We start from the raw sequence: 13515 nt of genomic DNA on the forward strand, positions 1-13515 counted from the left end.
AATAGCAGAAGATTACAGTTTCAATCTACAATATTTGTCTGATGCTATCATAGACTGTAAAAAAATATGGACGTAGTGTCCGTGACGTCACCCATTAGTTTCTGAAGAGCATTTTTGAAGCCCAAAGTGGGCGGAGCCGGCCGACGCCATTTTGTCAGCGCGTCACTCCCAGATAAACGAACATGTGCAGCGAGGCCGATTAGCTGAGGTGACGTGACGCTAACACACAGCAGACAAACGGCTAGTAGTGACATCAGCGGCAATCCACCTGTCACTCAAGTGGCCACACCCTTAATTATGCAGAACTTTAAAGCTTAATATAATTTAAAACTGATGAGTTGCTAAAAAAAAACTCACAGTTGTCATGAAGTGCAAAATTAGCTATATAGACCAAACCAATTTTTGTACCAACTGAAAAAAAAAAATCTGCTGTAAAGTTGGGCATTTTAACATTGAGGTCTATGGGATTTACTCTCGTTTGAAGCCTGTCTCTAGTGGCCAGTCGATGAACTGCAGTTTAAGTCACTTCTGTGTTAGTTTCAAGAGAGAGACAGGAAGGTTGCCGCTTGGTTGCTATGCAACTTCCATGCAACTTATACTATATATAAAATTGTATCATTTATTTCACATCATGCCTTCAAATGGCACATAAAAACAAAACTATCTGTGATTGGTTGCTTCGATTAGACAAATGGACTGTTCTTTATTTTTTTTTTAAATGTATTGGATTTTTCTGCATGGAAAATCAAATCAACAGCTAATAACACTGATTTTATGAAATTATCATTCCACACTGTTATTAAGAACCCCTCAATAAGAACCTCCCTCAAATCAACAACCTACAGCTTCCAATAAGGAAAGAAAAGAAAAACAACAATGCAATATTGATCAAATGGGCTGTTCTTGCGCTCAGTCTGAATATCCCGACTTCCATACTATATAGTAGGCGAAAAAAAGTATGTGAGCTGAGAAGTCAGCAATTCCAATACGTCTTGAGTAAAAGTCTTATCTGATTTTAACAGTACTGAAGTATTTTACTCATACTGAACGTAGGCTCAATGATGAACTAGTCCTCAACACCCAAGATACGTGTATGCTAGTGAAAAACAAGAAACAGTTGATTTGTGAGGAGAGCGATCACATTTATTTTCTAAAATCAAAATAAAACTGGATACCTCAATATTGCAATAAATCAAGGTCTATCAAGGTCACATCTACAAACACTCAAGTCTCAGTTAAGCTCAAGTTTATAAGGGACCACAATGGAAATAAGTCTTCGGGCTTTATTATGTTATCCCTGACTACTTATGTATTTTATTTTAATGTATGACACAGTTTTATACTGTTTCCTATTTTTTTATTTTTTTTATTTTTATTTAAGTGGTCAAATAAAATCAATCAATCAATCAAGTGCTCATAAAGGGCATAAGTAAACCAATATCCTTCAAAAAAGTCTCTTCAATATAACAGATAAATAAAATAATGTTAAGTAAAAATGAAATAGTCAAAGCCTACTTGCACTGGATGTGCTGGTTTCGGCCTTATCTCATTTATGAAACCTGCGATTGAGCAAATACTGTTGGAGATTTTCCTCTGCCTCATTTAAAAGACTGTATTGCTGTATCTCAGACAGACACCAGGTAAAATCAGGTTAAATTAGGTAAAATCAGGTAAATCAGGTTAAATTAGGTAAAATCAGGTAAAATCAGGTTAAATTAGGTAAAATCAGGTAAAATCAGGTTAAATTAGGTCAAAAGGGTCTGTGAGGATGGAAAAGTACCTAACAAGATCAGAGAGAAGATGTGTATAGGAAGCTGATAAGATGGTACTAAAAACGTTAATTAAAAATGATGGATGGCACTAGAGCATTGCAAGTGCAGGGAATCATGTGACCTGAGCTAGATAGCTGATTGGCTACCTAGTGATAAGAAAAGGTATGAGTCCTGAAGTTCGACCATTGCAAGTCAGATGAACAGCTGCATCTCACTTTGTTGCTTGTCAATAAAGTTAATTCTTCTGAGACCTGGAACTTCGACTCTTGAAAGATTTCTTTGAGACCCCATTTGAAGACTTTGAATTTGCCACAACACTTCCCCCCTAATGCACTCGCACTCGTGTAAAGTTTCCTCGTTGACAAGTTTGTGTGAGTAAAGGTAAAACACACCAGATATAGTCCCTTAATGCTCTTAGACGGCGATATCACTTCTTTATAGCAGAAACAAACGGCTGCAGAAAAAGTGAGGTGTCGTGCAAAATGTAACGAGTAACGTCATTACTCTTCACAAATGCATTGGAGTAAAAAGTATACATCAACTTATTCAAAAATGTATTAAAGTAGAGAGTAAAAGTTGCTAAAATATTTGATGCTCAGTAAAACTACAAAGTAGCCAAAGAGATACTTAAGTACAGTAAATAATTACATTTACTCAAATACTTCACATCTAGATTACATTCATACTATATAGAGCATACTTTTCAACAGTTGCAAGGTAAGTATAAAACCAAATCTACTAAACAATATGAGATTGTGGATGCAGCGTTGGCTAAAACAAACTGCAATGTGGACCAAACTTTAAACTCAAAACACTGCTTATGTAAGATGATATGTCAGTAAATCTTTCCTGACGCAGGGAAAATCGATTTCCAGTTTTGACAAGTGGACTCAACCGTTGACTTCACTACCAATCCTTTATTTATGTCAGAATATATTCTCCATAATGCGCTCTTGAATCAGCGCAGAACACACAGATGCATTACTGCCCACACAACATGAACATTTATCATAGAGGGACTTTCATCATACGGCCAGAAAACTGTAGAACAGCTGTGAAACAAGCAGCAAATAATGGACACAAAAGCTTTCCAGACACTTTCATCCATGCAGAAACACACATAATGACCAGCATATCATGCAAACACCTGACACATCCTCCATAACACATACACACTTTAATGATTGTCCATGTGTGCTGGCTTTCATTAGCAAACGTGCCTGTGACTGGCGTGTGTGTGCTGTATGATGAAGAACAGGGTGCTGGAGAGTGCGGCCCACGGGGTCGTTACGCAGATCGATTCATGCGGGCGAGAAACACCTCCGCTGCGACAGCAAAGAGCAAGAGATGAAAAACCAACGCGCGACGCCGGCCTGTTCCTGTTCCTGCTCATTAATGTGCGTTTACACCCTCCACATCCGATCAGACAGTGTTCATTCACACGGTGTCAGTCGGTGCCGCTACATGCCAATATATTGACTGATGTGAAGGCCTGGGAAAGATGGAGTGATGCAACTGTAAGACTAGAGTCTTCAAGAAACCATGATGCAAGAGAGAGAGAGAGAGAGAGAGAGAGAGAGAGAGAGAGAGAGAAATAGGGGGAAAGTCATGTGACACTAAAATCTGGAGCAATGATGCTGAAAATTCAGCATTGCATCACAGGAATAAAATGCATTAAACAAATATGTTCAAATAGTAAACTGTGGAAGCTTGTTTCCGCCACAGAATAAAAAAAGGCAATTCTGACTTTTTATCTCGCGAGATATAAAGTCAGAATTGCGAGATATAAAGTCAGAATTGCATGATATAAAGTCAGAATTGCATGATATAAAGTCAGAATTGCGAGATATAAAGTCAGAATTGCATTATATAAAGTCAGAATTGCATGTTATAAAATCAGAATTGCAAGATATAAAGTCAGAATTGCGAGATATAAAGTCAGAATTGCGAGATATAAAGTCAGAAATGCAAGTTATAAAATCAGAATTGCATGATATAAAGTCACAATTGCGAGATATAAAGTCAGAATTGCAAGATATAAAGTCAGAATTGCATGATATAAAGTCAGAATTGCGAGATATAAAGTCAGAATTGCATGATATAAAGTCAGAATTGCATGATATAAAGTCAGAATTGCATGATATAAAGTCAGAATTGCGAGATATAAAGTCAAAATTGCATGATATAAAGTCAGAATTGCGAGATATAAAGTCAGAATTGCAAGATATAAAGTCAGAATTGCATGATATAAAGTCAGAATTGCGAGATATAAAATCAGAATTGCGAGATATAAAGTCAGAATTGCGAGATATAAAGTCAGAATTGCAAGATATAAAATCAGAATTGTGAGATATAAAGTCAGAATTGCAAGATATAAAGTCAGAATTGCAAGATATAAAGTCAGAATTGCGAGATATAAAATCAAAATTGCGAGATATAAAGTCAGAATTGCAAGATATAAAGTCAGAATTGTGAGATATAAAGTCAGAATTGCAAGATATAAAGTCAGAATTGCAAGATATAAAGTCAGAATTGCGAGATATAAAGTCAGAATTGCAAGATATAAAGTCAGAATTGCGAGATATAAAGTCAGAATTGCGAGATATAAAATCAAAATTGCATGATATAAAGTCAGAATTGCAAGATATAAAGTCAGAATTGCAAGATATAAAGTCAGAATTGCGAGATATAAAGTCAGAATTGCGAGATATAAAGTCAGAATTGCATGTTATAAAATCAGAATTGCAAGATATAAAGTCAGAATTGCATGATATAAAGTCAGAATTGTGTGATATAAAGTCAGAATTGCATGTTATAAAATCAGAATTGCATGTTATAAAATCAGAATTGCGAGATATAAAGTCAGAATTGCGTTTTATAAAGTCAGAATTTTGAGATGTAAACTCGCAGATAAAAAACATACAAAGTCACAATAAAAAGTAGATAAGAAGTGGCAATAATCTTTTAAAATGTTTTATTCTGTGCTGGAAACATAGAAAACACTTATTTGAAACTGAAATAATATTTCACAATGCTGGACTATGACACTATTTTCTTCTGGATCTGCTGTACAGCCGAAATAAACTTTGTTGCATTATTTTTTTTGATATACTTTATAGATAAAGGTGACTTTACTTGACAATATAACTGTTTTTTTTTGCAGTATTTCTGATCAAACAAAATAAAGCAGAAGAGACTTCTTTCAAATACAAAAAAAAAAATACCCAAATTTGAAGTGTGTGTACCAAATGCTATTATTTTGGTAGGACTAGCTTTTTGCTGTGTGGTTGTGTTTGTTCTGTGTGTTCGTGGAACATGCAAATGCTGGACAAACATGCAAAATTGCTATTGAAATGTTGTGCAATGGTTGAGTGAGAATAGACAAGGATCAAATCAATATTGGCGACTCTGAGGAGGCTGGGAATCACAGTTGTGTGATTGACACTTCACAGAATTAAACTTTGTTGGATCCATCATGCTCATGTGTTTTTGTTCTGTCTGCACACCTGTTACACACACACACACACTTACCATCAGTAAAACAGAACAGAGATTAAACGCTCAACTTCACATCAGTGGTTTGATAAGCAAAACTTAAATTTGATTTATGCATAGAAAGTGGATCAAACTAATTAAAAGCACTGTTTCTGATAGTGATACTGACCTAAATATAATTTAATATAATAATAAACACCTCTGATTTACTAATGCATGCATATGCATAATGCTCATGTCAGCAAATGCACACTTTAAATAGAAAACTTTGATGCAATAATTAAATATATAAAAGACTAAAATTCACACTTGATATTGGTAGTGTTTTTGTAGCTCATCTCATCCTGCTGTTTTTCTGCTCACTCATTATTCTCAAGAATGTATTTGCATTGCATGTGTTTTTCTCTCCTGGCAATAGACAATCAAGCCTCTGTTTCCCATTAAAATATCATATTTGCCAGTGAAATACAGAAGAGATTTTAATCTGAGCTCTCGGTTACGGTTCACCTCACCTCGTCAGGCTTGGGTGTTTTTCTCTTTCATCATAATTGATTTTTTAATGTTGCCGATCACAAAATGTGAGTTTGCAGAAATGTCACATCTGAAACAAAGTGTAATCTTGCACTGTTTTTCTGTTGATTAATGTTCAAAGAATCACGGCGTAACAACACATCAGCTGTAATAATCAGGAGCAGCGTGAGCGACGTGTAGCGCATCCAAAAGCTCTTAAACCTCTGGTGTTTGTCAGTCTAATTCTGGCTCTGAACACAGAAAGTTTAGCAGTTCTGGCAGCGTCTCAAGATTTGCCTCGGAGAAGCTCAAGGTGAATCTGTTGGGTTTATGTTCAAGTATCAAATAAATATTTAAAGCACAACATGACAGAAGTTTTGCTTGACAACTGATAACAGGCCTCTAACCTTCCAAACACAAATTGCAAGACAAAACAAAGGCTGTCTGGAGATTTGTATGATTAATCAAGTGATGCTCACTGCAGAGCTCCTCCTCTCTGGACGCAATGGGCGGAGCTTCACATAGTCATGCTCCGTCTCTGAAGACCCAATGGGTGGGATTATGTTTAGCGATAGGGTTATAGGTAGTGTAATGTTAGGGTGTGGTTGGACCATCTAGCTCATCCTGGCAACCATCCAAAATACCATAGAAAGCACCTAGCAACACCCAGGTAACCACCCAGAACACTCTTGTAACCGCTTAACAACATCCTGCAACCATCCAAAACACCCTAGAAACCACTTAGCAACACCCTGGTAACCACCCAGAACACTCTTGTAACCGCTTAACAACATCCTACAACCATCCAAAACACCCTAGAAACCACTTAGCAACACCCTGGTAACCACCCAGAACACTCTAGCAACCATCTACTGTACCAATGCCCTGGTGACCAACCAGAAAACCCTAGTAACTGCTTATTAACAACACCCTGGTAACCACATAGAACACCCATGCAACTATTTAACAACACCCTGGTAACTACCCAAAACACCCTAGAAACCACTTAGCAGCAATGCCCTGGTAACCATCTAGAACACTCTAACAACTGCTTAGCAACATCATAGCAACCACTTGGAACACCCAAGCAACTGTTTAGCAATATCCTGGCAATCATCCAAAACACCCTAGAAACCACCTGGCAATTCCCTGGTAACCACCCAGAACACACTAGAAATTACTTTGAACCGTGAACGTCTCTTTATGTCTCAGAAGACGAGGTCACAACCCCCCAGTTCTGACATTAAAGTTTTTTCTGATGTTTGTTGTGAGCAACAATCATAAAAGACAACAAAAACGGCATAGTATAAAGCTGAAGCAGTTAGTGTGTGTGTTAATTGGGACAGTTCATTCTGAAGTATGTTCGACCCCCTTCTGTTCTATCCATACTGTGTTGCAAGTGGGCCAGAGATTAAAATAACTCAAGAACACTGTAAAATAATATTAATATTCTCAGTGGCCTGTTTAAATCACAACCAGCACAATCGGCAGGGTTATCTTTAGCAGTGCATTCACTTACTGTAAAGATCTTATTGTGGTTATCCATTGTCGTCCGTCTCTGGCAGGCATATTGAGACACAGCCGACTCTGGTTTGGCTGATGGATGTGCACAAGACCTGTGATCCACAGCAGGATTCTGCTCATAAACAGAGAGAGAGACACAGAAATCAATCGGCATTAGACCAATATACCGGTAAACATCTTGCAATCTGAGAAAACCATTTCACAAAGCCTCTCAATATAAAATGTCTAAACTCACTCTGTCATACTTACTTTTATTAGTGGTGTCTGCTAAAGTAAAACAATTGCGTATACTGTTCTGGAAAAAAAAACCATAGACTTAGAATGAAGGAGGGACCCTAGCAACCACACAGAAGACCCCAGCATTTGCATAGCAACACCATAGCAACCACCCAAAATACCCTAGCAACCACATCTCATTTTAGTAACTACCTAGATTACTTAATGCGTGATGGCATTTAGTGTACGGGATAGGGACCAGAGATAACGAGACATGCTGTGGGTAAATTGCACGTTTTGAGCAGTCGGAGAATTATCCGTTAAAAGTGTCCAAAACACATAAATAACTGCTTTATTGTGGATTTATCCTGCAATAAACTTGTTAGGCAACTTTTATATGTGTTTGGCGTCGAGTGTGTAATTTTGACTTTGTATTATGAGGCACAATCGTAATTAATTTGTGCATTTTATGTAGAACTGATTCATTCTCTATGAAGTGAAACCCCTATTTCCACGTTTTATATCTCCATTATGCAGGTAATGTGTATGAAATATGTTGTTATAATGTGTTTAATGGATTAATTGTTTTATTCATGTGGTATTGTGCATATTCACCACTAGGTGGGGATGTTTCCCTTCACATTTAGTTTTATTGAGTTGATTTATGATTATTTCACTGAAAATGTATTGTAATTGTCAATCTGCAAAATTGTACTCACTATACAATCTCAATGCAAAAAGATTACATTAATTAAAAAATATTAAAAAGAAAGAGTACTGTTTTAAATAAACAGGAGCAGAGATAACGAGACATGCTGTGGAACTGATTCATTCTCTATGAAGTGAAACCCCTATTTCCACGTTTTATATATCTCCACTCGACAGAAGATCACCCGGGCAAGACCGTCACACTAGCAATTGCATAGCAACACCCTAGCAACCACATAGCATCCTAGCAAACACCTAGAATAGCCAAGAAACTTACAATGAAGAAGGGACCCTAGCAACCAGCCAGAACATCCAAGCAATTGCATAGCAACACTCTAGCAACCACCCAACATAGCCTAGCAACCACATAGCATCCTAGCAACCACCTAGAATACCGCAGCAACTGTGTATCAATGCCCTAGTAACCACCCAGAACACCTTAGAAACTGCATTGCAACCACCCAGAATACCCCAGCAACTGTGTAACAATACCCTAGTAACCACCCTGAACACCTTAGAAACTGCATAGCAACCACCCAGAATACCTCAGCAACTGTGTAACAATACCCTAGTAACCACCCAGGACACCTTAGAAACTGCATTGCAACCACCCAGAATACCCCAGCAACTATGAAACAATACCCTAGTGACCACCCAGAACACATTAGAAACTGCATAGCAACCACCCAGAATACCCCAGCAACTGTGTAACAATACCCTAGTAACCACCAAAAACACCTTAGAAACTGCATAGCAACCACCCAGAATACCTCAGCAACTGTGTAACAATACCCTAGTAACCACCCAGAACACCTTAGAAACTGCATAGCAACCACCCAGAATACCTCAGCAACTGTGTAACAATACCTTAGTAACCACCCAAAACACCTTAGAAACTGCATAGCAACCACCCAGAATACCTCAGCAACTGTGTAACAATACCCTAGTAACCACCCAGAACACCTTAGAAACTGCATAGCAACCACCCAGAATACCCCAGCAATTGTGTAGCAATACCCCAGTAACCACCCAGAACACCCTAAAAATGACATCAACCACCCAAAACACCCCAGCAACTGTGTAGCAATACCCCAGTAACCACCCAGAACACCTTAGAAACTGCATAGCAACCACCCAGAATACCCCAGCAACTATGAAACAATACCCTAGTAACCACCCAGAACACATTAGAAACTGCATAGCAACCACCCAGAATACCCCAGCAACTGTGTAACAATACCCTAGTAACCACCCAAAACACCTTAGAAACTGCATAGCAACCACCCAGAATACCTCAGCAACTGTGTAACAATACCCTAGTAACCACCCAAAACACCTTAGAAACTGCATAGCAACCACCCAGAATACCCCAGCAATTGTGTAGCAATACCCCAGTAACCACCCAAAACACCTTAGAAACTGCATAGCAACCACCCAGAATACCTCAGCAACTGTGTAACAATACCCTAGTAACCACCCAAAACACCTTAGAAACTGCATAGCAACCACCCAGAATACCCCAGCAATTGTGTAGCAATACCCCAGTAACCACCCAGAACACCCTAAAAATGACATCAACCACCCAAAACACCCCAGCTAACACCCTAAAAACACCCTAGTAACCACCCAATATACAGTACCGTAGCAACCACCTACAACATGTTCACATCATGGTGAAATCTTTTGCAGGGGTAAACAGTCACATTATCTTCAGAACATGTGAAAGTCTCGTTATGCCTGACATTAGCACAATGCTGGAACGTTTATCTCATCACACAGGAGTCAGGGGAACAGCAAGATAACGCTCGTCATCTAGAAGACAGGAAGCATCAGAATCAATTACAGCTTTATGATTTACAATTACGGACATAAAGGACACAGTAGGTCCAGTTTATCCCAGATAAATTGCTATTTCATTTAGACCTTGAAATATTCAACCCTCTCCTGGTTTCAAAAGGATTACCGCTGTAATGTCAGCGCTCCTGGGAATAATTGCTCAAAGTGATGGAAGTCTGTACCCATGAAAATTACCTGTGCAATCATCTCTGCACATTGTGATAATGGCCGATTCAGAGATGCAGGGGAAGTGAATGCTAACATGCTGTTCTGACCGGGAGCTATTTTAGAGGCGTCGTGTTTCTGAGTGAAAAGAGGCCTGATATCTTCTCTCCCTTCCAGCAAAAACATCAAGCGCTTAGAAGTGAGAAAAATCACTGCCATTTATTTGCCGTCAGGGGCGTCACCTCCTTTACAAGCATAAAAAGTCTGAATATAATGCCTGTATTACGTCTATTTCAGGGCAAATAAAAAACTGGGCTCTTTTTTCCATTAAAATTATGATAGTTAAAGGCACTTTTGAAATTAATTTCCTTTCCCATGACAGCAGACCTCGCTGCAGGTCTCTGACTTCAGATGGCTTTTCACTTCCACTCCGAAGGGAAAAAAACATTAATTTATAATGTCTAAAAAAATTACAATTCAAACCACCCTTAGGAATTTGAGAAAAAGCTAATACGCCATTTTCATAGAGCAATGCTGAGAAATAACATTCACTCTCATGCAACAAATGAATAGTTCAGCCATGAAAATCTATTCACGTTCGGATTGGATTATCAAACGTACTGTTCCCAGCCAATCAGTGTCAAGTATTCTTTATAATGTCTCTATATAACCTTGCTGATTGCTGGGACTGTCAAAATGGCTGAAAAGCTAAATTCGAATTTTTCTTAAATATGAGCGAAATTCAAATTATATTCGAATTCTAAAGGCAATACTATGATAGAGGACAAAAAGGACTGTATTGTCTCCCATGCCCACAAGAGGGCGCAAAAGGCAAATATAAATTAAATCAAGCATCGCATCTTTTATTGAAATGAAATTACGTTAAATTTTTTACAAATTATTCTTAAATAAAATATAATTTCCTTAATGTGCATTCAAGGAAAATTAGGTAACAAAAAAAGTGCACAAAAATTGTGTAAGTAACAGACAAACAAAACAGCAAACTGCCATTCGGAAACAATCCACTTTCACTCATTACACATCTACATGTTGTCCGTCAAAAACACCAGACTGTCATCTTGATCTGCAGCGAGTGCTGAGCTCCAATGTTTTCAGCTGAAGAAAACACACACTCATCTCTGACCGATGTGCAGGTTTGGCCAAGAATGTTGTTGCATGATTATTGCCTTCAGCTGCATTGTTCAAGAATGAATCGCGTATTTGAACGACTAAGCGGTCTATGAATGATTCAACGACTCAATTATTCACTCGTTAAGACAATGATCTGCCGCCACCTGCTGGCAGTTTTAGGATACACATGACAACAATATGCTTAAAACGGCAGTAGTATGTTCCTGCACAACCGGAGGCTGCAGTTTCAGGACCCCAGTTTTAGGACTGTGAATAATGAATGTTGAACAATAACCTGGGGCCGTCTGTGATCTTTGCCACGAAAGGGGTTAAATGATGAGTGTTTTCGGTGATCCAGTTCGATAGGTGACACTGTAACAGAAAACTAGGGTCCTGAAACTGCGGTCCTTAAACTAGGGTCCTGAAACTGCGGTCCTAAAACTAGGGTCCTGAAACTGCAGCCTCCGGTTGTGCAGGAATACCCTTCTCTAAAACGGAGAGGTTTAGCCATAATGACATTGTCAAAACCATAGACATAATAAATACATAGACGCCCTATTGGCCACTGGAGCGCACGTCAACGGCGCCGCCATATTGCGGAGGGCAACTTTCCCATACCTCTCATACCGGGAATAGAGAAAAATGCACTTTTCGTGTGAAGACTGAACATTTGTTTCTGGTTGTATTTGGTCATGATATAATTAGTAATAGTAACGTTCAGAGGAGAAAGGCCGCGAAATTTAAAAATACTACTGTTATTGTGTCACGAAATGTGGTCTTAATAGTTTTTCAGTCGACAATGTAGTTGTTTAAAGCTCAGATCTGTGGTTTATTTAAAAATATAGCGCCTATTTAAAAATTTAATCGGACGTTTTCGGAGTTGTGAGATACAGCCTTACCTCGCCTAGTGCTTCTGACGCTCTAAAGTTTCAAAACTTTATATTTAGGCTATTTAACGTTGTATCCTGCTGTGTGTTTGACTGAATCGTTTACTTTATTTCTTGTCTTGTATAGCTTTTTATACCTTTTAGGCTACTTATACTGTTATGATGGTTATTACTGATCAACAAAAAAGAGACAGGGTTGTGTCATTTTATTTTATATAGCCTATGTAGGAATATTTTAAAATATATAAATTATATTTGCATATTTATACATTATCTTCACTGTATGTAGGCCTACATAAAATAAAATGACACATCTAATGTCAGTTTAATGATCAATATTATAATGTTTCATATTGTCTATATTATTCTGCAATTGATATTACATTGAATTTGCTGTTCTTATTATTATTGATATTATAATATTATACCACTTGCGATTATCAATCTATTATAGTTATGCTATCATAGCCACTAACTTATTATTTTTACTGTCTATATACTGTAATTGATATTTCTTATTATATTGCTATTATTATAGTATTACACATAAACCATATGCTATTATCAATATATTGTACTTATGATATTATATAACTATACTATCCATTACTATTTTAATTTGCTGTATACTGTTTGTTTATTTTATTGACTAAACTATTTACTATTACTTCTCACTTTATCTTATATTTACTTTTTGCATTTCACTGTAGTTGTACCATATCATATGTATTACCATAAAGGATCCATCCGTTATCTTTGTTATTGCTAAAATCGGGTCAATCACAGAAAATGTTTTTTCCACAATAAGAAAACTTTATTTCATTTAATGTGAACATTAAATTAAATCTCAGTATGGGGGTCTTCACAATTCTTATCCAAGAATAAAAAGCCAAATAGCCTACAAGACAAGCCTGAGCTTTGACATTTCCTAATACATTTTTTTTTATAAGTCTATCGAGATTTTAAATAACTGGAGATGAAACTTTTTGTACACCACATACAAACCACTGTAATCGGCTGATAAATGTAAAAACATTTTTTGTTTTTATCCAGAAAAACCGCAGCTCACCCGTTTACTTGTATTTGTTTACAGCGCAGTCTTGCCCTCCGCAAAATGGCGGACTCATTGACGTATCGCAGCAACGTTCCAAAGCGACCAATAGGGCGTCTATGTATTTATTATGTCTATGGTCAAAACGATCCCCATAGCATAGAGTGCTGTAGCAGATTGGGGATTTTCCTCCATTACTCCCCCTGGTGGAGAATGGGAA

The 13515-nt window shown here is 37.6% G+C and overlaps 1 protein-coding gene across 1 annotated transcript in view; it reads right to left on the minus strand.

Annotated features, from left to right (window-relative positions):
- Positions 1 to 13515, minus strand: part of dntt (deoxynucleotidyltransferase, terminal) — a 184088-nt gene that overhangs the window by 155725 nt on the left and 14848 nt on the right. Inside the window, exon 3 of the mRNA XM_077217389.1 lies at positions 7297 to 7413. Coding sequence (XP_077073504.1) covers positions 7297 to 7413 — 117 coding nt within the window. The remainder of the gene's footprint in view (positions 1 to 7296; positions 7414 to 13515) is intronic.

Source organism: Siphateles boraxobius, unplaced genomic scaffold (genome assembly GCF_051911475.1).
Source record: "Siphateles boraxobius isolate OS27281-9 unplaced genomic scaffold, OSU_SipBor_1 73, whole genome shotgun sequence".
Lineage (NCBI taxonomy): Eukaryota > Metazoa > Chordata > Actinopteri > Cypriniformes > Leuciscidae > Siphateles > Siphateles boraxobius.